This window comes from Contarinia nasturtii, unplaced genomic scaffold (assembly GCF_009176525.2).
Source record: "Contarinia nasturtii isolate CC-2019 unplaced genomic scaffold, AAFC_CNas_1.1 Cnas_scaffold_129, whole genome shotgun sequence".
Taxonomy (NCBI): domain Eukaryota; kingdom Metazoa; phylum Arthropoda; class Insecta; order Diptera; family Cecidomyiidae; genus Contarinia; species Contarinia nasturtii.
The window spans coordinates 1,971,845-1,998,525 of NW_022197486.1; the positions used below are offsets into that span (position 1 = coordinate 1,971,845).

The 26,681-nt window shown below is 34.5% G+C and overlaps 4 protein-coding genes across 11 annotated transcripts in view; all 4 read right to left on the reverse strand.

The window, feature by feature from the left end:
• Positions 1-9,713: 9,713 nt before the first annotated feature.
• On the reverse strand, positions 9,714-11,578 carry LOC116346745 (translation initiation factor eIF-2B subunit gamma-like). Its single transcript, XM_031776955.1, has 6 exons — positions 11,242-11,578; positions 10,997-11,166; positions 10,729-10,919; positions 10,342-10,656; positions 10,036-10,262; positions 9,714-9,953 (listed from the first exon to the last, which is right to left on the reverse strand). The coding sequence occupies exons 1-6, from the start codon at positions 11,544-11,546 to the stop codon at positions 9,800-9,802; spliced, it is 1,362 nt and encodes a 453-aa protein (XP_031632815.1). The 5' UTR covers positions 11,547-11,578; the 3' UTR covers positions 9,714-9,799.
• Positions 11,579-11,609: 31 nt separating this feature from the next.
• Positions 11,610-13,264, reverse strand: LOC116346754 (protein FAM185A). The gene is made up of 2 exons (XM_031776964.1): positions 12,541-13,264; positions 11,610-12,455 (listed from the first exon to the last, which is right to left on the reverse strand). The coding sequence occupies exons 1-2, from the start codon at positions 13,132-13,134 to the stop codon at positions 11,898-11,900; spliced, it is 1,152 nt and encodes a 383-aa protein (XP_031632824.1). The 5' UTR covers positions 13,135-13,264; the 3' UTR covers positions 11,610-11,897.
• Positions 13,265-13,766: 502 nt separating this feature from the next.
• Positions 13,767-21,205, reverse strand: LOC116349700. The gene has a single exon (XM_031781250.1). The coding sequence runs from the start codon at positions 21,170-21,172 to the stop codon at positions 18,734-18,736; it is 2,439 nt and encodes an 812-aa protein (XP_031637110.1). The 5' UTR covers positions 21,173-21,205; the 3' UTR covers positions 13,767-18,733.
• LOC116349649 overlaps positions 21,185-26,681 on the reverse strand; it is a 101,381-nt gene continuing 95,884 nt past the window's right edge. For 6 of the 8 annotated variants that reach the window (XM_031781239.1, XM_031781190.1, XM_031781204.1 and 3 more), the window contains 4 exons: positions 22,213-22,410; positions 21,902-22,050; positions 21,499-21,789; positions 21,185-21,388 (listed from right to left, as the gene is read on the reverse strand). In XM_031781239.1, coding sequence (XP_031637099.1) covers positions 21,299-21,388; positions 21,499-21,789; positions 21,902-22,050; positions 22,213-22,410 — 728 coding nt within the window. In that variant the 3' untranslated portion in view covers positions 21,185-21,298. Of the gene's footprint in view, positions 21,389-21,498; positions 21,790-21,901; positions 22,051-22,212; positions 22,411-22,887; positions 23,729-26,681 lie in introns of those variants that run through there. The other 2 variants (XM_031781220.1, XM_031781226.1) reach the window with 2 other exon arrangements.

Sequence of the window (26,681 nt, forward strand, 5' to 3'; positions counted from 1 at the left end):
CATCAAGAAACATTGAAAGCAGCGATAGACAAGATTATAGAGACACACAGTGTGTCAAGCACTCTCTCTCTCACTCTGTCTCTCCCTGTTTGTGTGTGTTTCTTTGGGCAATATCTTGTGTGTGATGACGATAAAAACATTCAAAATCATTTTAACGACCACACACTTTTATATGCAGCAAAGGGAACAACGGCAAGAGTGATAGAAAAGAGCAGCAACAGCAGCAGTGACAGTATTAATAAAAACACCACCAAAAGCAGCGATTTGTATGTGCTTATTCTAAATCGAAACGGTTTGGTATAAAGCTATTTGGGTGCGACCGATGCGACATTCTCCATGTCTTGCCAAATCTAATCGACGACATTCACCATCGACCGGTTGCCGTGCAAAATCATTCGGCCAATGCTAACACGTTGGTCGTTGATTATTGCAGTATTCATCCACATAACAGAGATCAGCTCTTCACATCCAAACGCCACACACACATATACACACTCATATCTAACTAAATCGTCAATATGAATATATACATGTTCATTGTTGCAAATTACATTAGACAAGCATTCCACTAAACTCAACTCAGTTCATTGTTTTGAAGCGAACAATATTTTCCTTTTTGCTTTTGTACGCATCGTGTGTGTACACTACGATTGTGTTTATGATGTGTTAGTCCCGTCTTTTCATGTCGTGCATTCTCATTTTGAAACCATTTTTGATGCGATTGTATTTCGGGCACACAAATTTGGTGAGGCAGCATTTTAAATTCGTTTCGTTAAAGCTAAGATGGTACGGAGCTTTGGCATGGCAGCACATATTCACATATTTATTGTTCACAAACACGTTCGTTTTTTTTCTCGTATCATTCATTCTTCTATTCAAGCTGACTCCATTCATGAGATGAACACAGCTTGTTACTCATATAAGTGTATATTATATGACCAATGTTGCATAAATTAAATTTTTGGGTAAAAAAATTACAACGAGTCAAAAATATATTGCAGAGTTAAGTTCATTCTATCTCTACCTCTCCCCCACATTTCGCACACGCAGCTCATTGGAAATTCACTCGTTATATCTGCTCCAATCTATATATATATATATATATATACGGGTATTTGACAATCACAATACTACACCCTGCTTAAATAGAGCTTTGATTTTGTGTATGTGTCTGCTGAGCAACGATACCAAGAGAAAGAGACGACGATATATTAAAAGCACCTTTGAGTGTGGAAAAAAGACTCGCACAATACGATACGATACGCAGAAGAAGAAGAAAAAAAATCATTCGTAACAAAAACAGTTGAACGATTCAATGACCACCACCAGCAGCATCAGCAGCAGCAGCAGCAGAAGAAGCATTATCATCAATAAAAGCATTCAGTTTCCAACGCAATCAATCTCAAACCCGAAAAAAAGAAGAATATTTGAGCTATATAAACATCCATATATCATTCAATATGCGTAGAACCACATGGAAATCGACCCGTGCTAATGTAACCATTTCGTATCGTTTGCCTAAAAAGATACATTAAACGTTTGGATGTTGGAAAGGCAACTGCAATAACACAGCCACAGCCACGGCAACAGTAGAAATACAGACCATACACTCTCTGTGAATTATTGTGATTGTATACAGCGCAATCGCTGCGCCCGGGAAATAATATATAGCAGCATTGTGTACTGTATTGATTTGTACCGAGACCATTTTCTTTGTGTGTATACGTGTGCCGTGATATTCGTGTATGTTCGTCTGTTGTTGGTCTTTTTTATCGATGGTGTGTTTGTTTTCCCTTTGTGCGAGTACATCGTGTGGAAGCACATCGAAAGAGTGCTTGTACACCTGCACTTCTCTTACGGATCAAAAAGTGTGTATAGACAAACATCAAGCTTCGTGTATGAGTGATACACAATTCAGCTCCATCGCGCGGTATTCAGTTCATACGTTCGATGTTGTGTTGCCTGTGTTTTTTTTTTTCACTCTGTTTCGTTCATTTCGGTTTTTCTCCCGTTTTGTTGTGCACGCTTTGAACTCTCCGTATGCTATGGTTCTTCTCTCTCTTCGGTGTTTCGTTTGTTTTTTTTTTTTTCTTCATCATATAAATCAGGGACAGAGCAGTAAAAGACTAAAAAGCATCCATAAACAATGTGTAGCTAGCGTAAGGAGCAATGAATAACAGTTCTTCGCTTCTTTTCCCTGTATAATTCAGCTTCTTCTTTCTGCTACAGAGAAAGCAAGTATATCTATCGACTTTGGTTTTGTTTTGTTTTTTGTTTGTTTGTTTTTGAGTATCTTTTTCTGAAGGCGGAAAGCGGTTTTAGTCTCTAGTCTTTCTCTTATTTTCAACGCGATGCTCATTGCAAAATTATGATCTTCGAATGCAGCAAAATAGTTTTATCGTTTCATACAAGTTTCATTTGCGACCACTGCTTTAACATTTTGGACAGAGTGAGCTTTAAAGTCAATATTCCAAAGGGATTTTGTCTCTAATCCATGAGCATCAATGTTGCTACTGCTGCTGCTGCTGCTGCTGCTGCTGCTGCTGTTGCCGCTGCTGCTTTATTCATGCGCTTAACAATAGATACGAGCGGATATGCTCCAGCAATGACGTTCTTTCTGTTATATTGGCTATTTTTACTCGCGAACTGTTATTGAGCTGAATGCCTATGACGTTATTACCATTGTGCTATTACTTACATCTGAACAAGATTACGCATTTTGGTTTAGAGCTCAATATTCGATGAAAACGAGAATAGGAAAAATATCAAGCTGCTGCTGCTGCTTCTACTACTGGAGTTTTAAATCATCCACATCCAATACAATAAAAACACATTGCTCGCACATACATTCACACATACATATATACTAATTTACATATACATATGTGGATAAGGAACGGTAAACGTAGTATGGTCGTATACCATGTTATGGCAAAAGCCATTTTGTGCATATTTGCCAAGTATGTATAATATATGGACAATGGATTTGTTTCTATTTTCAGCCATCATTCTCTCTCTCTCTCGCTCTCTTTCTCCTGGTCGGTCTCTGTGTTATTTTTGTGAGCGTACATTTTGCTTCATGTGTGAATAACTTATAAGAAGCGCGTTAACTTTATCAGGCAATACAGTTTGATGTTTCAGTTGCCTGGCAAGAAGAAAACTCGAAATAAAAAACGGCGTTAGAGTAAATCGCCGAGAGAGAACAAGCAGAGAAAAAAAAGCGGTAAGAAAAATTGTAATGCGCGCTCAAAACATACACGTATAACGGTGTTTATAAGTTTATATTACACCCTCCATTCCAAAAGTTCCGAAACTTTTTAAAAATAATAGATATCAGTGGCGCCACCTACTGGATATTATATGCGTTAGAAAGGTACTCGCCCCACTGATATCATGTCCAAGTTTCATAAGGATCGGACCACTGACAGCTAAGCTATTGCGTCGAATGTGTTATTATGTTTGCGTCATCGGTCAACGGTCGGAAATTGAACACAGAATTGTTGTATCGATTCGTGCCCATCAGCAAATGCACTGGTTGGAAAGAAGATAACCATACAAGATATATGAAATGAAAATGGAGAATTATGCAATGGACATCTTAGTTTTTTTGTTGACAGATGACTGAAAATGAGCAAATGCAATATCGTGAAAAAGTGACTTACTGTCTATTTCATGTTCTAGAGACTCTATACATCTGACTATCTGCAATAATCGTTATGGATTATTCAATATATAGAAATTCATTTTGTCACCGAGAACAAAAGATACAAAAAAATAAGACGCAATATCTTGACATGTTTACATCCGATCCTTATGAAACTTGGACATGATATCAGTGGGGCAAGTACCTTATCAAACGCATATAGTATCCAGTAGGTGGCGCCACTGGTATCTATTATTTTTAAAAAGTTCCGGAACTTTTGGAATGGAGGGTGTATTATGAACGGTGAGGCACATCATATTATTCGATTCAATTTTATTATATTTTTCTATTGTATTGTATTGCAAATTCGGATCGATTTCGTTTTGTCAGGTATAATTTTAGTTGGTTAAGAACTGAATGAAAGTTGAATTTGGTGTTTGGTATCTATCTTATGTTCAGCTCCATTTCGCGTTTTCTTCTATGTTTGTTACATTTTTTTTTATTATTATATGTTCCAGTTCGTATCCATACCGATCTATGCACAATTTGTTTTGCAGCAGATCTTTGGAGGTTTTTGTGCGCATATGCTCGCTGGTGATGTGTGGTTGACTCTTATGTTGGTGGGAATCAGAGTTTGGAGCGTGTTAGACGCACACATATGATACCAAACTATAGCACAAAATCTGATTGTTTGAATCGTTCGTTGACGCTGACTAAGCGTTTAAAGTGTAAATAATAAACGCTATGAACAAGAATATACACACCAACCAATCAACTAACAAATTAATCGCACGCACATGAAAATCCCATGCAATGCTTATCAAGCATGAAGCAAAGTAATGTGTATTTTGCTGTGCTACGCTCCTGCTCTCTCTCTCTCTCTATCGTTCTCTCTGCGTTTCTATTTATCGCCAAATCGAAATTCACGAGAGGCATATACTTGTACTCACACGTCGTGTACGCTTTTGATATCCCATTTCTCGTGGGGGCTCACATTCATATCAAAATATTGGAATTTTCGTTCTTTCGTTTGTTCGAATTGCGTGTGCAATTCATCAATGATGAAGCGATTTGAGGTAGCTGATTAATATAAACACCGATTTCAATCAGTTTTACTGTGTGAACTTCTTTTTTTTTCGCGAACAAATTGCGACGCCGAACGAAAATTTATATATAATCATACACATGTAATTTTGTGTGGATTTCATTATGTATGATGTTGTAAGAGAAATGTTTTTGTTGAGATATTGAAGTCACATTGTATGTTTCTATAATAAATTAGAGTGTATATGCTATGTCTGTTATTTTGTTGGATTGAAAATTGTGAATATAGCGTAACAGCCGAAGCGCATAATTGCTGTTATGTCCTGACCATGAGATGTCTGGTATTAATTCGTGTTATTTGCCTTGTCTTGTTTATCCGTCTGTTTGGCCATCGCACACCGTGCATCGTCAATAATACAACATAAACACATATTAAAACTGCTCGGAGATGCTTTTGCTCACAACCATCCGCTCTCTCTCAATCTCTCGATTTGCCATATCATCGCTCTTTGACTAAATGAAACAAAATACAAGAAACTGGGAATTATTTGTGTCGAATCGTAAATTGAATGGAAAAAGGTGATTTTCGGACGAGTAACTTTAACGGATTCGATTGAGCATTTCTTTTTTAATTCAAATCAAATCTTCCCCCTCAACGTCATCCAATTCTTCTCTCAATTTTGGGCAATATACTCGATTTTGCAATTTGTCTCTCTTTTGATTTCCTTTTATATCGGTGTCTTTGTTCAGTTCCTTTAATTTCTGGAGAAAGAACACAACCACAACCACCATAACGATCTCTTGATAGAAATTGTTTTATTGCACTTTTTATGTGCATTTATTAAATAGTCATAGAGTCATAAATCAAAATGCTTAAGACATCGATCAAGAAATAACATGCCAGCACATACATACACACACACCCCAAAAATAAGAAAGCATAAAAAATCAGAATAAAAAGGAACACGAAAAAAAGCGCCGTTGAAACTTTGCACGTTAAAAATGTAAATACATGCAAAGCAATTTCATGAAAAATGTTCCTGAGCACCGCATTGCATAGTAATGGAAACCTATCGATTTATTTATATCCATAAACCAAACATACGGAGTGAAATGAAGAAAAAGTAGAATAAAAAGGAACACATGGAGATACGAGTGAAGCACGAGAATCAGCATTATTGTCAAAATGAGTGTGTCGAGTGTATCAGAGAAAAAGCGAATGCAAGAAATCCGAAAGCTTGTTGTGAGCGCATAGCGCACATTTAAAACAGTCGCGCGTTCATTCTATTCTTCACCCGCGAGCTAAGATAATCGTTTTATTTTTCTTTGGTGAAACTTTTGTGAAAAGTGCCAAAGAGTTTTTTTTTAGAGAAATGACTTAAGTTTGATACCGATTATTCGCATATACACACACTCTGAACATCGAAACAAATCGAAACTGTGACGTTTTTCAAAAAAAAAAAAAAAAACCGTGTCAGCATGTCCATAACATTTATTATTGGCGTTTAATTAAAATAGAGAGACAATTCGTTTTATTTATATACACTTTTTCCCGTCTGTGTTTTTTGTTTACACCAACTATTATTTTTACGTGATAAATGCCACGTACCGAGGGTAAACCATTTGATGTGCAAGTAAACATTTTCATTTAAAAAAATTTCGGACATTTTTTCTTTTTGTTCGATGCATGGGGCGAATCACGCTAGTAAATACTAGAAAAACTAGTAAATCTAGTGCGAATAATGACGTCACAAACGAAGCCAACTTCACACCAAAGGCCATATAATTTATATGAAAAACTACTGAGGGCCAACTTCACGCACTAGAATTTTCTAGTTTTCTAGTGAAATCTTATTAAAAACTAGATACACTAGAATTTCGTGATTGACCCCATGGTTCGATGATTGTAATTAAAATTATGTTTCGATTTTTATTTTGTTCAATTGTGTGTGACATTAATATTGTGGCGCTTCGCATCGATGCAAATAAAACAATGCAATGTACACAATAAGTTTGCATTCAAATATATAAGCAACGATCACGTACGAAAAACAGGTAAATGAAGAGAGAAAGAGAGAGAGATATAAAGAAAAACAAATCAGCATCAACGAAAATTACAAAACAAGTCTATTATATCGTTTGGGGAAACATAAACAGATATTACCTCTTGAGCCTGAGTACATGCCATTGTAACAACAATGGCAAAGAGCACAAAAAGCATCGAATTGAATTTGATAAATGATGCATAAAATTGCAAACCATTTGATCACCTCAATGATGATGACGACGACGATCCTTCACTTAAAATATTCGCTAATTTAATGTTTACTCCCCGCAACATAGTATACGCTGCTGTTGCTGCCAAATATGGATAAACATCTTCTACTATCTCTTTGCCACACGCGCTAAGTTTTCGTCGTTGCCGTCGTCGTCGACGTTGTCATAATGTTTTTTTTCTTCATCATATTCTCGTCTACCATTTTCCCGAAGAATGTTTGACGAATGTATTATGCCAGAAAGAAGTGGTTTTCTGAGTGTGCTAACATGAACGCATGCATTAAAATGAAATTTCATATTTACATGCAGTCTATCATTCTTGCTTTTATATCGCCGTTTTCTTTTTGCTTTTCTCATCGTGTGTATTTTTTTTGCCTCTCAACTGTCAGTCTTTTGTAACATGCTCAAAACATGTCGCAATATTATCATTTGATTAGGTTGTGCTTCCACATATATTCATCTTATAAGTGGCTAAAACTTGCTTCTAAATTCACTTTCTCTCTCTCTCTCTCTCTCTCTCTCTCTCTCTAATTCTATGTTTTTTTAATGTATGTATACTTTTGCTTCATCTCGTTCTCCTTACGTCAAACAATAGATTGCTATTGAAAGAGAGATGAGTGCATGATATAAATGAAAATAGCAACATATTTCAGCAGATGAAGGCGAACAAAAACCATAGAAAAAAATCTTTATCATTCGTGTTATCTCTCTCTCTCTCTCTCTCTCTCTCTCTTGTACACACCCTCGCTTTGTTGCTACTGCTTGCACAGTTCCAAGTACGCATTGTCTGATTCACATCGTCGCAATAAAATGAGAATATCATCATAGTCATCGACAAGCTTTGGTTACGCATTTTTATTATTGCAATAGAAAAAAAACAACAACAAAAAAACGAAAACAATGACATGATAAATGTCTGTATATCCCGGCCAATACGAAATATGAAAAGACACTCGACGCGCGAACTCTCATTCTTTATTTGTCACATTTTGAATGCACACACCAATAGAAAAGCGAATATTGTGTGATTATCGCACAATCCATGAGCTTGCTGTTATTAAAGTGTACAAGCTTTTTGTGTGGCAACACAACGATAACAACAGTAACATCATCAACCATGTTTAAGAGTATGTTTTATTAAAAGCATATTCATCCACGAACTTTTTAAAATATGTTTCGAATTACTGTTGCCCATTCGGAAATTAGAAGTTTCATTTTATAGTATGGCCGGATCACTTAACGCAATTTTTGTTTTGCAATTTTTGTATTTTATTTGAATTAGTAAAAAATTTGAACAAATTCTTATTATTTAAATATGAAAATTATTATATATATATTGGTAGGTCAACTTAAAAATGTCATTTTTTTTGGTAAAAATAAAACTTTATTTCATAAATTCTGTAAATAACATATCATTCAAAGTATTGGCCATCGGAAGCTATAACCTTTTCCCATCTTTCTGGCAGCATATGGATTCCGCGCCAAAAGAACTGCTCATTTTTTGAGGTTAGGAAAGAATCAATCCAATTTTTGATACCTTCAATTGAAGTAAAGCGTATTCCAGACATGGCATTCTGCATCGATCGAAACAAGTGATAGTCAGAAGGGGCAATGTCTGGGCTATACAGCGGATGGGGCAAAACTTCCCATCCACTATTTTCCAAATAGTTTTTAACCGGTTGAGCAATATGATGTCGAGCGTTGTCATGATGGAAAATTATGTCCGGTCGCATATTCTGGCCGTTTTTCGTTCAATGCTCTCTTTAAACGGATCAATTGTGTTCGATACAGGTCTCCCGTGATCGTTTCACCCGGTTTTAACAGCTCATAATAGAGGACACCCTTCTGATCCCACCAAATACAGAGCATTACATTAGCACAATGGATATCTTGCTTGGGCGTTTCGTAATGAATCCATTTTTCACCACCAGTAACAATTCGATGCAAATTTTGCAGCATTTCGGACATGCAAAATCGTCTTTCAACGTCTCTTGGTTTCAATTCATGTGGTACCCAATTTCCTTGCTTTTGAATGAATCCTTATGCTTTTAAACGTTTTGAAATGGCTTGGTGAGTCACTCCTAATGATTTCGCAAGTTCTTCTTGAGTTTGACACGAATCTTGATCGAGTAATACCTCCAATTCTTCATCTTCAATCTTTTTTGGCTGCCCAGGACGTTCTTTGTTTTTTGTGTCGAAATCACCACTTTTGAAGCGCGCAAACCAACGCTGACACATTCTAACGTCTACATCATAGTCAGGATAGGCTTCAGTGAGTAAACGATGTGCTTCAGTTGCATTTTTCTTTAAATGGAAGAAGCAAATTAAAACTTCCCGTAAATGATCTTTTTTTGGAACGAAATTAGACATTTTGAACGCAATAAAAAACTTGTGTGTATAAACTTGTATTCACTTTGACCGATGGAATTTAATAGTTTTTTTGACGCTCTTTTAGATACACTTGTTGTGGCGCGTATGGTACATAAGAAGTTGACACAAATACGACGAACGTTTGATTAAAATACTCAATAAAAGAACTTTTAAAAGTAAGCAACAGATGGCGCCGTTAATTCATTCCACAATTCTTAGAAAAATTTCACGAAATAATAAGTTAAATTTGTGGAAATAACATAGTTCGATGATGAAATTGTCCAATTTTTTTTTATAAAAATCCAATTCATATTTATTCATACGCAAAATGACATTTGACTGTGTAAGTAAAACAATTCTTAATCAAATATTTTACTATATGAAAATAAGTGATTTTTACAAAATTAACACATCTGACAAAGCGTTTGCTTTATAAAGATAGAAGAAAAAAACAGAATTCAACATTTATTCGATTTGAAAGTCCGAATTGGACAGATGCACTTTTTCTGCATTCGTATTTTCAGCTACTTTGTGATCCGGTCCAACCAGGCAATTTTTCAACACGCAACCCCTTCGAATTACTGCTTTATCACAGATTACACTGTTTTCAATGATGCAGCTAAATATTTAATGAACAATAAAATACATTAAATTAAAAGGAATGAACGAATCCGAAAAAGTCGAATCTATTCAAAACTAACCCTTCCTCAATCAGGACGTCATTCATTAAAACACTATTTGAAATGCGGGTTTTCGGATTGACTGTACTACTTGTGCCCAAAATGCATTTTTTCAACGATGTTTTTTCGGAAATTTTCGTGGACGCAGCAACAGCACACTCAGTCATTTGTGTGGAATCTATAGAGGCCTGTGGTGATACCAATGCTGGAGCTTGCTTGGGAAAGAGTTGCTCCCATAATTCAAATATCTAAAACGAATTCAAAAAAAAAAAAAGAAACCAATTAAAACCAAGTATTTCGATTGAAATTTAAAAAAAGGAAACGAACCTTTTGATTAATCGTACAATAAGACAGTGTTGTATTCACTCGAATGCCAAAACAATTCTCTTGTGGATTCAATGCATAGCATCGAATCAAATCGTCGCTGAATGGATTTCGATTGACCGAATCGTTGAATGATGATGTTTCCGTAATTTTCTGATCAAATTCATTTTGTTTGATAAATTGAATGATGTCACCTTGCTTTGTATTTACATTGACCATCGAAAATGGTTTTTCATTTTCGTGCTTTGTCACACGTGCCAATTGTTTTTTCACAATGTACGGAATCAGTTCACCTTTCAGTGAAAATACTTGCATATTCTGTGGGAATATAGAAAATTGAAATTTCATTTGCGCGCCCAACTCGACTCCATAAGGATATTCAAAACGTACCGTTTTCAAGTAGTCAATGACCCATTTCTTAATAATGTAAATATGCGAATCGATTAAGCGACTGTGCATTGTGATTTGACCATATCGATGCAGCAAATGGTATGGCAAATTCAATGTTTCATCATAGTCACTGGTCGACGCAAGGAACGCCAAACGTTGTGTACCCGGTTGAATACCAATCAAATCACGATCTATTGAAAATGTTTAAAAACATTTTACAAATTGATGAAACCAAATGCCAACCGTTTATCTAACGAAATGGTTTTACCGTGTTTATGTTTTGTTTTCGGCCCCGGCACAATAGTATCGGCTTCCAAACCGCCTTTGAACAATTGAGCCACAATCGATGCATTCGTCTTTCGGAAACAGTTTAGCATTGAGAACAGATCGATGTTTGTGATGGTGTCGCATGATACGATAACGAAATCGCATTTAATACTGAAAAATCAAACAAAATACCATTGATAAAAGTGTGTGATTTTACATTGAAAGAGAGTAGAATGAATCTCTTACCGATCTGAAATGTGTCTCAGCGCTTCGGCTGTTCCGAAATTCGAATCGGCGGGCAGTGTTACGAAATCCAATTTCGCCTTGATTGGTGTACGTTCAATTGCTTGTTGAATATCAAATCGTTCTGATTCCAAAACAATAACTATGATTTCTTGAAATCCGTGCCTTTGTAGCATCTCCAATGGATAGAAAATCATTGGATATGGACCGATCGGCAACAAACATTTGAGCCGTTCACCAGTTATCTCCTGAAAACGTGTTCCACGACCGCCAGCCAATACAATCGCTTGAAACTCCATTTGCGTCATTGTTTTCTTTTAATGGAAACTATTACTTTTGCTAAAATAATTTCAATAAAAACACGGGCCAACTATTTTCTCGCTAAAATTGCAACAACAATTTTTTTATTTTTATTTTGCACTTTTCTCCGTTTGATTTTACATTAACACGTCGAGTATTGTGAGTTGTTTGCTACGGTATGTGTGAGACTACTGTCAGTCGCGGTAAAGCGCATTGTTGATGGTATTCTACATACACGCACACAGTGCGAACTACTGTCAACAGAGAAATACTTACGCCTAAAGTACAGAACAATATTTTTGCTAGTTTTTCACGTGCAACACAGGGCGCAAACAAACACACACACATTTAAACATAATTTACTTGGTGTCTGGTTTTTGTGTAGCGGTCATTTTCAATTTCATTGTATCCATCCATGATAATTTGCCTAATTTTAAATTTCCGTTCGTTCGAATTATCAATTGATCGTCGTTAATGTCACGATTGCCTGTTTGCAATTCTTCACCACTGCCATCATCTTTTTGGCTTTTTTCCAAATATTCCAATGTCGTATCGAGCGTAATTTGATTGGCATTGATTTGCAGACATGAGTGTTGCTCAACAAATTCCGATATGTTGATATTGAATTGATTTGGGTTCTGCGCTTCGATTCGACTTTCACCGTACATTTCGGTCAATTGAAAATTAAGTGTACCGCCGTTGGTGGTTGCATTTAAAGTACCATGAAACCCGGTCACATCTAAATCGCCTCCATCTAGTAGATACAATTCAGATTTTTTATGCACATTTTTCAAATGTAAGCCACCCTTTTGCGTAATAAATTTCGAATTTTCCGCATAACATGAATTGGTCGATATGATTCCATTTTCACTGATTGCCGTCAACGAATCGCCCAACACTTGATTCAAATGGATATTCTGCATAAACCATAAAATTGTGAATTTGATTTAATCATTTAAATTTTACATATCAATGAAAAAAAATGGTCTTTGTTCATTTCACCTTTTTGCCATAGCTTCGAATGTCAGTTTTTTGTGATACTGTAGTGCCTTCACATTGGATATTGCCGTTCTGTGCGATCAAATTTAAATGGATCGAATGAATATTTTTGGTTGTAACATCACCGTCGTTGGTTATCACATTGATATCATCGCTGTACATGTTTTCAATGTTGACATCGCGCTTGCTGGCCACTTTTAAATTCGATTTAATGGGCACTTCAATTAAACAAACAACCGCGTTCGCCAACTCGTCCGCATTTACTTGTGTGCCCAAATCATCAACCGTATCGATTACAATGTTATGCTCATCAATTTTTACGGTTGCATCAAAACTGGCCAAAAAACCAGCCACTTTTGATGATATTTTACTGATATCTTTTGATTTTAGTGAAATTCGTAATCGATTACCATCCGGACAGTCCAATACATCGTATGGTTTGATATTTAAGTGATAATTTGATGTGATTTTGATATTTGGAAATGGATAAACTTGATGAACGATTGAATTGGACGTTGTTGATTGCGATACATTTCGTGTTATTGATCGGATTAATTGACGACCAATCGACGTTGCTGGCAATCGAAACGATAACATTTTTTTTCACACTATCTGCTCTCTCATATGAAATTGACGGCGAGCAGAGAAAAGGATACACAATTTTGTTTCAAAACACAGACTTTCTGTGTTTTGCTTCCGACCTTTCGTTTTCACAGTATATGTTTGTCAAAATGACAACTCCATGGCAAATATTATCGATATTCAATTACGAATCGGAATACTTACCGTACTAAGTATTTCATCTACTTAAGAAGGTGTCGCTCTGTTACAAACTTAAACATTTTGAATTTTCTCATTTAAAGTAATTTATGATTTGAATTTAATTTAAATTCATCTTAAACATAGAAGAGTTTCGACTCTAAAATACTTACATCAGTTTGAAAATCAATACTTGTGCATAAATGTAAATTTTAAAAAATGTCCACTTTGTTTTTTTGGACTTTTTTGGACAAAATTTTAACAATTTATCAAATCCATATAAAATTCAAAACTTACTTTCATTTCACTCAAATTTGAAGTGTCGCAATTCCAAATCTTTAGTAACTGTTGTCAAATTAAGAAAATAGTCGGTGTAAGAGTTTTATTAAAACTTTTTTTTTTATTTAATTTATTTTTGAACAAAAAACATAAAATTATTAGCATAATTGTTTTATTTATAATCATCATAATGTCATTATGTTAATAATCGGTGCATTGAATTTGTTGTTGTTTTCCATCTTGTTGTTGCCAAAGCCGTATTTTCAGTGGATACAATAAATATGCTGTTGTCTCCATAAATCCAATAAGAATATAAGCCTGGGATCAATTGTTTACATATTATCATTTATATATTTATATTGTCTATGGCTGTATCAAAATAATATTTATGTTTAAATAGACCAGAAATATTGAGGCAATCAATGTACACCATGTTTGGTGTTTGTGTATGAAGCAATGTCAACGGTTTTTTGTACAATATTTCAGGCTCCAGAGATTATATTAAAAAAAAAAAAAAATCTCCATGGAAATGTTTTAAAATGATTGGAAAAAGCCGAAAGAAATAAGCAGTTTTTGAGAAATATTCTCAAATTGTATGCGCACTGTATTTGTTAATCTATGTAAATATTTGCATGTTTGGGACAATGTGTAATATTAATTTAATGTGAGGAACACCAACTAACAATTTTTATTGAATATATCGTAATCCATACCGAAAATACCGTTTTTTGCATATAGGTTTGTTACACGAAAATTGAAAAATACACACATAATTATAATTCTTTTTTTTCTCTTCTCTTCTTCATCAAATGGTTCATCTCCATGGATTATGAGATTTGTTTGAATGTATGACATGTTTGGCGACATACATTAAATGAATAGTTTATTTTTTATCTAAAATGCATTTAAATTTATTACCATATGTATAACAATATCTCTTTTATTCGTTTCATTTGTGCATGCATGCTCTTTTTATATTATATTTAATTAAAAGTTTTAATTTATTCCATATTTTTTTTATTTATGAAGATGAGTGCTGTTTTAGTGCATAGTAGTTTGTGAACGTGACTTATGAAAAATAATGTTTTTTTTTTTTGTCCCATGTCTCATCTTTGGTTTGTTTGTTATTTTTTGTATCGATTTTTTTTGGATCTTTCTTTTTTTGACGCGTTACTACTAATTTGAATACGTTCATTTTGTATAACAATCATTGAGGTGCAAAAAATATTTTCAAACACGATTTTTTTTACTATTTTTTTAATTCAACAATTGGATTTTAAATTCAACTGTATATTTATATGTGTTTGTAATTAAAAAAAAAAACACTTTGTGATTGTAGTTAAACAGCGATTTGTGTTAACGAGTATTTCCGACAATTATAAGATAATCAATGAAACACGATATACTTTGATATAATTATGTGGTTTGATTTTTTGTCAATGAATCGATTGTGGTTACAGCTATAGCAGTGCTACCTTCGAAGCTCCCATTCATAGACACCATTTGTTAACAACGCATACGGACAGTGATTTTATGATACAATTTCGAACGACAAACATTCGATCATAAAATCGAATATGCCTATGAATAGAAGCTGCAAAAATACCATTGCTATAGCTCTAGCTACAATCTATTCACTAATTTTTGTTGTAGAGGCGAAATGAAGTGGAATTTTGTTGTTATGGGACAGTTAGTAATTGGCATTGTAGTTTGTGATTATGTGCAAAATATTGATTGTTTATGTTTTTGTCTATGTTGAGCTGGACTGAAAAATAGTGTTGTTAGAGCCAGTTTTGTTTAAAGCTATTTAAGGATTGTATCGAAAAATGAGCTTCTGTATGTGTACACACAATGTGTGCTATGGATTTTATATAAATTGAATTAAAAAAAAACAAAGACAATGCCGAACGTTTAAAATAGAAAACTCTGATGACTGAATTAGATTAAATAGCTTAAAAATTATATATTTAATATGTGGAATAAGGTGTGAAATCATTTATATTTCGGAAAATGTTTGTTACATTAAAAACCATTGTTTACAGAAAGATAGATGGAAGTTTCAATGATGTAAGGGATGTAATCAGATTTTGAAAATGGACAAAAATGGATTATCAACAAAATTTACAAATAAAAAATTGTTAAACTGAATGCACAATGTCAATGATGTTAATAAAATAAATTAATTTTACTCATTTCGTTGGCTACAGAAAAAAATTCGATAGAGTTGGACTTTGATTTGATAATATATATGTATATTTGCTACAATAAGGCGCTGTGACAAGAACTATAAGAACATTATTTTTGTTTGGTTTGGCATTAATCATACTTTTTTTATGTTTTGTTTCGTTGAGGGTGCTTTTTTTTTCTTGTGTTAATTAGAATTCTTACATGCATCACATACGACTAGAATTTATCACTAAACACATTTAATTATTATTTCCCGTTTTTCTTCTTGTATGTGGTTTTTCAAGGATGTTTGTGTTTATAATCGTATTCACTAGGTCTAGCTAAAACAATATGGAGAAAATGTGGAATGAGTGAGTTTTTGCTCTTTGCGTGTGGATTATTTTTTTATCGTGTGGTATTGTGAACAAGTAAGTTTAAGTATCTGTGCACTTAATTAACCGCGTCAATAAAATTCGAAACGGAACTTCATTAACAAAGCATTTCTTCTATATATTCTCTAGAGAGATAACAATTAATTCTAATGAATTTCTATTGACCACGGGGTGGCGGTCCCGTTCTTTTTCATAAAGAACAAATTAAAAGTTGAAAGCGACCAACATTTGTTGATGATCATTGTAATTGAAGAAATAAAATAAATGAAGAAAAATTAACGAAGAAAAATTAATTTCCATAAAAAAACATAGCCAACAAACAGAAATCGCACAGCGCACATATTCAGTTGACTTGAAATCGCAAATCGAATACCATTGAAAGGCTCTTTTGAAAGGCTCTTTTTTTCATTGTAAGTTTTGTAGGAATTGAAATGTCGTAATTCAGATATATGTCATATTGATGTCACCGTACTAGTAATTGTACTGATCGTCTGTTCATTACAAAGTATTATGAACGGAGTGGCCGAATCGCGTTTTCGTTTGTTGTTTGTTTCACTATATTGTTAAAAGCACATAAGAATTTACGCGTCTGTTTGTTTCACTTTTGCATTTGTATGTTTAGTTTAAAATTTATATGAATATTTATGTTTATGATTTTTTTCCTAACTCATCGCTCCACATTTTTAACCACTTTAGTATGCCAGCAATCGAAATTGATGCGATTTATCAATCGAAGATATTTTAAAATAGTTAGTGGTATTGTGCAGAGAATATATTGATGTGTGAACTCAAAAATAGAGTTCCATTTTGGTCTTTTAGATGTTTTGTTGTCACAAAATCAAAACGTCCCATTTAGCTGACTAATTCATTTTATCTGGGATGATCAGTTAGCTCAATATATTGTCTGGTATTGTGTAGTTCAATTTTGTGATCTTAATTGCGTTTCATTTGTGAGGACTCATTGAAAAATGGGGCCATTTTTCCATTGATTTTCATGATAAAAACGAGTCAATTCCCAAGCAATGCAACTAAATTGAAATTCCAAATATACCGAATAGTATTGCCAATTGTGAAATGTCTGAAATGAATGTTAAGCCAAATTTTGAATGTTGGAAGTTTTTACGAATGAAACTTTTTCCCGAACGAATAATTTTTTTTGGGAAAATGTATTTTTGGGAAATCGTCCGACATTTGAAAGATTCATAATCTGTTAATGATAGTTGAGTGTGCTTCAAATGGTGCTGGTACCTTTTGATAGTGGCCAAAAATGCAAACGGGAAAATGTCATTCATTCCGCATGGATTTACACGAAAAAAGATGCGATTTTTTGGGCACATATCACTATGAAGTGAGTGTAGTACAAAACGGAATGAATATCATTTTTTTCTTCATTATATATGTTACTCAAGAATAATTTTATTTAAAAATAATTTATTTGTTTGATTGATTCACATACATCGATAATATATTTATTACTTTTTATGGAATGTGTGATATTTATTTAACAAAGATCAAATGACTTTGGAGAAAAACTAAACTAAAATATATTGTAAAAATATATGTTGACATAAAACTAAGTGACGGAGCAAAGGGTAGTGTATGTGTGTGTGTTTGTTGATGATAGCTCGTGATAGCTAGTTCCGATTAAAATTTTCTATATGTTTGTCTAAATCATTTTTTTTAGTTTGCTTTAGAATTTTGATACCGTGTAGAGACCCAATGTATGCTTATACGGTTGTTGTTCTGTGCGCAAAATTGTGATTTTTAATTCAATATAATTAGTTATAAAACTTACATTTATGCTCCAAAGCCGATTTTAATTTTAATTTTCCTCTTGTTGAAATAACATTCATGGTAATTATAGTAATAATAGTGATCTTAATTAGTGTCTTTTTTTGTTCACTGTAGAGGTGCCAAGTCTCAACAACAACTTCTAAATTCAAGTGTGATTCATTTAAATTTAATATAAGTATTTGTTTAGTAGTTGTTTTTTTTTTGTATAAAATAATATGCCATTACACGTGCAATATGAATTATTTATACCCTATATGGTTTGATTGGGAACTTATGCGAAGTAAAAAGAAGATGCATGTATATCAGCTTTCGCTCAGATTCATTTTAACTCCTTTTTCTTCATTTTTTTTGTTGATAAAAGTGTATGTGTGTATGTGAAAGTGTTTGTGTCTTTTTTGTGATTAGTTTTTATCATTGAAATCTAGTCGTATTTTGAGTTCTTACTAAATTGATTTTGTTTTGCTCTGCGGGGGTTTAACATTAACAGCAATGTTTTAAATTTTATTTATATTTTAATAATAAATTTGGTTGTTGTTTGGTTTATTTACTATGACTAAAAGTACATACATCGAACTGTCGCATCACATAATACATCACAAAATTCAATGCATTCAAGTGCTTAAAATATGCTTTGGATGATAAATCGAATGAAATTCGATAGACAAAAAAAGGATCTGAATAGATTTTTTATAATTCACTTGTTTTTTTTTTTTAAATAGAATAAAAATGGTGGTCCATATCATTTTTTTGTGTTTTTTTATTTTTCTTACTTTTTTTTTGGAATTGTTGACTCTCCAACCGAAAACTTACAAGGGAAAGAGCAATGGCCTAGCTGTGCATTTCAATCGTAATTTACTATCGTCTTCATATCCAAATCGATATAACGGTGAGATTTTCAAGCCAGTTTTTTCGGGTATGATTTTAAAATGGGCCTGATCCACCGATCCGGTTGGTGGCATGAACCAATTCCGTTTTTGTGATGTAAAACAAGATGGTCCAAAAGTCAGCGGTCGCTTCAATGATGTTAAACAATCACTATCAGGTGCGCCCAATGGCCGAGCCGTGCTCGGAATGTTCATATTTTTTGTAACTTTTTGACTATTTGCTATCGCCGCACTTGTCGGCCGATGACAACTTACCGGCGAATATTTTCGTGGTTTATAAATTGAAAAGATATTATTGATTAAACTAATTGCCCCGTTACTTTCTTGGCTATTCATATTGACAATGTTGCCATCTACGTCAACCGCATCAACCGCTATTGTATTGTTGTTAATGATTTTATTATCGTCCAAATCCATATTGTTGATTTGATGATGACCTTTGTTAATTGTACTATTTCCATTTGAACTGATGAGATTCGGATTATTATTATTACTATTATTGCAGATGGTTGGATAGTATTCGGTGCCGGACATACAATTATCATAGTATCGTTCACGTGCACCACGATTCGAAAGCATGTATTCATTGTCTTGTGATGTTTGATAGCGTGACGGACCGCGTTCGTGTCGTGGCGAATGTCGTGGTGATGTTAAACTATTGAAATTTATGTCTTCGTCCTCGTCACTTTGACTAATAAAATCAACATCGTTTAGTTCGTTGTCCGTGTCATCAATGCTGTCCATTGTGCATTTTCGATATTCTGAATAATTGTCCACATTGATATTCTTTTCCTTGAATGTCAATGATGTCGATGCATTGCACATGCTATTCTCTTTGGCCAATATGCTTTTCGTTGTTGCATTATTATTATTGCGATAGTCTAATTCATATTGATTGGCAAAATCAAAATTGAAATCGTATAAATCGTCAATGGTCGAATCGGACGATGTGTCATCGTATCGATTTGGTGGCTTCACTTCCAACATACTTTTCGAACGAATACTGTGACGAGATTGGTCCCGATACATATCCAGGCAGTTTTTATCACGGTTCAAATATCGTTCACTATACGGATCCATATCACTTGTGTACATTTCATTTGAATGATAACTTTGACGTCGACTCACCGAAATTGGATCATCAAAGCTATTTCGCGCCGAATATAAATTAATATTTGGTTTATTTTGATGGATTATCAAATATTCTTCTTCAAATGGATGATGCGCATCCAAATCATGATGATGTTGCTGATGTTGCTGATGGTGCGGTGGCTGTGGTGGTTGTTGTCGCTTTTGAGCCATATCATAAGGCATATTATAATCTTCCAAATAATTGCCGTTAATTTCATTGACATTTTGTACTTTGTACAGAGACGCACTTCGATTCCGATTATGCCAAATATTTCGAATATAATTGGCATTTGTGGTCGCTTGTACATCGTGTACACCATCGATATTTGGTTTTTTATAATAATTTCGATCACGTTCGATTTGATAGACTTCGGAATTTTTCATATAACAATCATCATCAAGATGATGATGTGAATTGGTTCTGTATAAATCATCTCTCTCAATATTTTGATGTCGATCATTTTCCCAACAATAAAATTTTCGCAAACCACTACGATTCATATTGTTTCGTGTGTTATTTTGACGGCGCACTTCCAAATAGCTTTCTTCCTCAACGGTACTATACATTGTTCGTACGTTGCTCATACCACGGCTACTCGTTCCGGTGAATGAGCTTGATTTCGGCATTAAAACTGGCTTTGGACGTTCATCGTATCCGCTGCCAAAACAACAACTACGTGAAATTTTCGGATATCCATAACCCGTATCGATATGTGTTTTCTTTCTGTGAAATAGCTCACGATCGTATTCATTTGGACCGTATTGATCACCAACAGCAACACCGGCACCACCACCACCAAAGTCATCGGTTTCTAAATCAATTGAATGATTCGAATAGATATTTTCCGTATACCAAGCTGGATGAAGTGCTTCATGTTTTGGATATCGTTTTAATTTATCAGCACGTTGACTCCAATACATTTGACCGTCAATGTTACAGCTTGTTTGCATACGACGTTCAACATTGATTTTATGCTGTTTCATTTCGGCCAATTTTTTCTCACGAAATTCTTCCCATTTGTCGGAAGTTTTGGTCGTTTTCGAACTTGCCATCACCGATGTGGTTGTTGTTGTGGTTGTTGTTGTTTCCATTGTTTTTGCTTTGGCCGTTGTTGCTGTTTTGGTTGTAATCGGTTTGGTGGCTGTTTTTCCCTTTTTCATTGCAGCTTGACTAACAATATCACAAAATCCGGTTAATTTAACCGGCTGCGCTCTTTGTCGTGCCATCATTTTTGGTTGAGAATCAACATTTTTTTGTGGTTTCGTAATATTTAAATTAATTTTTTGAGTTTTATCTGGTTTAATTAGTTTGGATTTGACAGCAGTGTCAATATCGGTTCGTTTGCGATTCGGCTGTCACACCTCTTGTAAATATTTTACAGGACATATACCTTGCCGATTATCAACGGAACGTACCATAACCGATCCACATACTTCATCGCCGCACTGAACAAGCAAACAAACAAATTGGAAAAATTAAAAAAAAAAAAAACAACAAATGAATCTCGAGATGCTGGTGAAAATCGTTTGAATAAAAAAAAAAACCAGTAATTTACCTGTACGACAATTTGATCGCGCAATAGTGTCATGCTACCGTTCTTATCACCATCGGAGATTTGAAGGTTTTGCAGTACTTGCAATGGACGTTCACCGGCTTGCAAACGGGCCACATATTTGGATGGAAAGTAACCAACACGACCCAAACATTTTCCTCTCCACCAATCTGGATCGGATGTATCGATGACAGTCACTTTAAAACCGGCTGTCAAATCCAATTCATCTGGATGTCGAGCTTTGAAGTTGTATAAAACTACGTATAAATTGGTCGGTAAAAGGCGATGAGCTTTCTGCAATTAAATAGTTTAAAACACAGTTAAATATTAATTTAAATTCAATTGTGTGTTTATGTGGAATGTATATTATTATTGAAATGAATGGAAATTTTGTGTTGTGGCATACCGCAAGGTTTTGTCTGCCTGGTGATGAACATGGTGATGTGCTTGCTGATGATAAACTTTTATCACCCATTTCATCGGGTAACTCAACTGAAGTGGTACGTAGATTACGATTGTATCCAAGTCGTCGCGCTGTCGATGGACTTAGCGGTGCTAAAAATAGAATGAAATTTTTTAGTTTATAACCGCTGTGGCCACAAGTTTCGATGAGGCGAATAGAAGCAAATAGCGTCTATGATATCGAGTCTAGACACTTGACAAGACATATTACAACAACAACAAAATGAACGGGGGAAAAACGAAAGAAATTCTTACAGTGCAATCGGCTATTATTTGATGGTGGCGTATTGTGATCGAGTAAACCAGCCGAGCCTCCTTGTATATTGAAATGAACTGGTCCTGATGGTGGATAACGCCGTTTAATGTGACCATGTAATTCAGTTGATTCAGGCGAATCCAAACTTAACGATTTCATACGCAAATTCAACTTTTGACGACGTGGCGAATGGGGAGCTATTATTTTTAAAATTCATATATAGAGAGAGAAAATGAGAGTGAGAGAGAGAGAAAAAGAAAAAGAAAGAAAAGCATACAGATTTCATTACATCGATTTTCATCTGAGGCGCAATTTTATCAAGCAAAAATGAGAAAAAAATATTTCAATATTTACACAAAAAAAAAAAGAAATAAATAAATATTCAAGCATGCATTACGTAAATACTTTTTAAAGAAGACAAAACCAACTTCGGTCTTTATTCCTTCTACGTTATGTGCACGAAATTTAATCATTGGAAACGATATATGTAGCTTGATATCGTTCCCATGAGGATGGAAGCAATAGCTTCTTTATAATCAAATACTAAACGATTGTGCACAGACGTATTGACTTTAACATAAGAAAACGTTTACATACATACCTACAAACATTACAAAAAAGTGCATTAACTTTGGATTTTGTTGAAGTGAGATAAAATGGATTCAATTGCGAAATAAAAACACCAATGGAAGTTTTTTTTTTGTTTCGTGTATTTTTTTGTGTATGTGCATTTTGTCTTATGATCTCTTCAATTTTAAATTTCATTTTTATATCGTCTCTTATCACAGATTTTGGGCGGGGAGGAAATATTCAAATATTACATAATTTTGCTTCCGTATTACAAAGAAAGTGGTTTGGATTTGTCGAATTTCTTTGCGGTCAACAACTTTAAAAATCTTATCATAAAAGGTAACAAACTAATTTTCGCTTTTTTATTCAGCTCAAAACCAAGAAACAATATTACATTGGTGCAGTGCTTTTTTTATCATCACTTTCTGTTGCTTTTTTCTTTGAATTAAAAAAATTCGCTTTTTGGATGTTGCCTACACATTTTAATATATCTATATATAAACACTATGTATTCGAACAATGTATGTAAGGACCAAACTATAGAAAAGGAATCCAATTGGGATCCGATTCGTTTCGTTCGTTACAATTTTCAACTCTATAAATCTAGTGGATATACAATTGGGGATTTACGAACACAATTTTCCGCACTTCATTTTGGCATTTTGCAACTGCAACACAATTCGGTTTTTTTTCTCGTCGGCACATTTTTTTTTTCTTTTCATTTTGAAGAGATGATGATTTGGTGGATAAAGAGAAATAGACTGAAATGATGGAAGGATGGATAGATGGCTAAAGATAGCCAAGTAGAGAAACGAAATGATTTTCATTTTTTCTTGGATGTGTTTGGCTTTTGACCGGAATCGTTGATATACTCTAAATATTCGTCGGAAATAAGGCACAATGGTTGACCAAACGGTCGTGTGCGATGTTGTGGTGTATCGTCGTCTGAAAATAAGTAAAAATTGGATTTGATTTTCAATTTCTTATTATATCATTGGCGGATGTGATTTTGAAGCGCTGTGAAGTGTATTTCGAAATTCGATTTAATTCAGATTAATTAGTTTAAGTTAATTTCAATGCGATCGAAGGAACATATAATATTAGTATATTAGTTCGAAGTGTTTTGTTATCATACGACAATTATCGTTAATCCATTGTTTCAAAATTCAGTTTATCTCACGTTATACACGCAGTTAATTACGTGATAAAATTCATGCAAAAACATGCTATTATACAGTGTGTGATTTAGCTGAATATTAGGGTGGTCCCGAATACATACAAATACGAGTTTTGATCGCATCACATGCGGTTTATACATGTATTAGACTTGGCCCAAAAACCCTGTGTGTAAAGTTTCAGCGCTCTACTGTATCGGCAACCCGTGCCCCAAAAGCCTTGTACGTAGGCGACTATTTAAGTTTCTTCAATATGTATGTTTTAGTATTGCCCGATGCAAACCATTGTCATATTCGTTAAGTTTAACATTTTGTAGCATAAACGTTCTCAGAACGTTTTGTCATTCGATCGTTATTTGTATTGTTTACCGTAACATGTAAATTGCGTCTCAGCCAAAAAATGAATTTTACTCGTGAAAATTTTCGAGCGATTATTTTTTTCCACTTTCGATTGGGTGTATCACAACAACAGTGTTTTGATCAACTTCATTTGGCCTTTGGCGATGAAGTACCAAGTCTTCGGACAATTTATAATTGGTACAACGAATTCAAGCGCGGTCGCCTATCGCTCATCGACGAGTTCCGCGAAGGTCGTCCAAAATCAGTTGTTGTACCAGAAAACATCGATGCTGTCAGAAATATGATAATGGAAGATCGTCATGTAACATATCACGAGATTGAGGCATCCCTGGGCATTAGTGCGACCAGCGTATTTAAGATTTTACATGAACATTTAGCTGTCAGAAAGATTTGCTCTCGTTGGATACCACATAATTTGACAATCGCTCAAAAAAAGGCTCGTGTCGATTGGTGTAAACAAATGCTCAAGAAATTCAATCGTGGTGTTTCAAATACCGTGTATTTTATCGTCACTGGTGACGAATCATGGATCTCCGCGTATGAGCTCGAAACTAAACGGCAGTCGACTGTATGGGTCTTTCAAAGTGAAGATAACCCAACAAAAGTTGTTCGAGCTCGAAGTGTTGCGAAGCAAATGGGCGCCTGTTTTTTCGCGATAAGTGGTCATGTGGCAACAGTTCCACTAGAGGCTCGTAAGACCGTCAATTCTGATTGGTACACCACCATTTGTTTGCCCGAAGTGTTTGGTGAAATAAGAAAAAACAACCGCCGTCGCAAAATAATTCTTCATCATGATAATGCGAGCTCTCACACATCTCATCAAACAGTCGATTATTTGACCGGTCAAAAGATCGATTTAATGGGTCATCCGCCGTACAGTCCTGATTTGGCACCCAACGATTTCTTTTTATTCCCGAGCGTGAAGAATAAACTGCGTGGTCAACGATTTTCATCGCCCGAAGAAGCTAGTTGATGCGTTCAAAACACACGTTTTGGAGATATCACTTTCGGAGTGACATGAATGCTATGACAAATGGTTCGAGCGAATGCAAAAGTGTATTGATCATCATGGCGAATATTTTGAAAAACAATAAAACCATTTTCGATGAAACCCCGTTGTCTTATATATCTTTTTGAAAAAACTTAAATAGTGACCCTCGTACTATTAAAGGTTTTTAATCAACAGAATTTAATAGAACAGAATTCTTTCGACATATCATAAAAATGTGTAATAGGGTTTTTTTGGCAAGTTTAAAAGTCAATTAAAATTTGAAATCCTCCTCCTACAAAATCTTTTATGAGAGGTATACCTGAATTTCTTTGAAATTTCTCCAAACTTTGGGAATGTTGTTTTTTGTTCTGTGCAAAGTTTCACGTCATTACGATGTCATACAGGTATAGCTCCCATACAAAATCCACATTTTTGGTGATTTTTTCAGATTTTTGTATGAAAAGTGTGTTAAAACTTTTGTATCGCAAAACTGACGCCAGATTCGGGTTTCTCGTGCTAAAAAAACTCCCTAATACACATTTTCATTATTTAGTCGAAAGAATTTTTTTCTATATGCTTTTCTATCCATATAAATCAATTGCGGAGTAGTTTTGTCGATATCGGGACTGTCCGGAGTTCAGCGGAGATGGCATAAATGCTGTGTATACGAGCGTAACAGCAAATCTATTTGTATCGTTCTAGCGCCGATGACAACAGTGTGTCACAGTTACTAAGATGTTCGTTTGAACAAAGTACATAAATCTGTGAATAGCAAAGAATGCTGTTGCACTCGTACACACAGCGTCTGTATGCTATCTCCGCCGAACTCCGCACAGTCCCGCCATCGACAAAATTACTCCGCAAATAAGCTATATGAGTATAACCTTTAATAGTACAAGGTTTTTGGGGCACAGGTTTCCGATACAGTAAAGTGCTGAAAAATGTTCACACAATTTGAACCAAGTCTAATATATACCGCATGTGCTGCGATCAAAACTCGCATTTTTGGGTATTCGAGACCACTCTACTGAATATGTGTAAGAAGCGAATGAAAAATGATATGCTTAAAAACGACTTTTATTTAGAAATGCAATTTAAGTTTGAAATAGTTCAAAAGTTCAGCGTTGAAAACATACGAATTTAAAGAAGTGGAAGAACATAACAAAAAAATCTGTGCTCTTAATTTGACTATAGAAAATAAAAGATGCATTGCACAAAGTGCGATCACCTGCTAGCTGATATTTTCGGTTATAAAATACATTCATCGGTACATATAAAAATCTTTTATATCTATAGCATGGATTATGCAATTGTTTGGGAATGATCGTTAGACAAAAATGGTATTACAAATAGACACACGCACAGATATACA

Bases quoted from the DNA above. Each gene is read 5' to 3' on its own strand.
- LOC116346745 (XM_031776955.1), bottom strand. From the start codon at position 11,546: ATGACGCAAATGGAGTTTCAAGCGATTGTATTGGCTGGCGGTCGTGGA. The intron at 10,920-10,996 runs GTAAAACCATTT...CATTTTCAATAG, and splicing joins GAAAACAAAACATAAACACG to ATCGTGATTTGATTGGTATT. The intron at 9,954-10,035 runs GTTAGTTTTGAA...TTAAATATTTAG, and splicing joins GACGTCCTGATTGAGGAAGG to CTGCATCATTGAAAACAGTG.
- LOC116346754 (XM_031776964.1), bottom strand. From the start codon at position 13,134: ATGTTATCGTTTCGATTGCCAGCAACGTCGATTGGTCGTCAATTAATC. The intron at 12,456-12,540 runs GTGAAATGAACA...TGGTTTATGCAG, and splicing joins TTCGAAGCTATGGCAAAAAG to AATATCCATTTGAATCAAGT.
- LOC116349700 (XM_031781250.1), bottom strand. From the start codon at position 21,172: ATGATGGCACGACAAAGAGCGCAGCCGGTTAAATTAACCGGATTTTGT.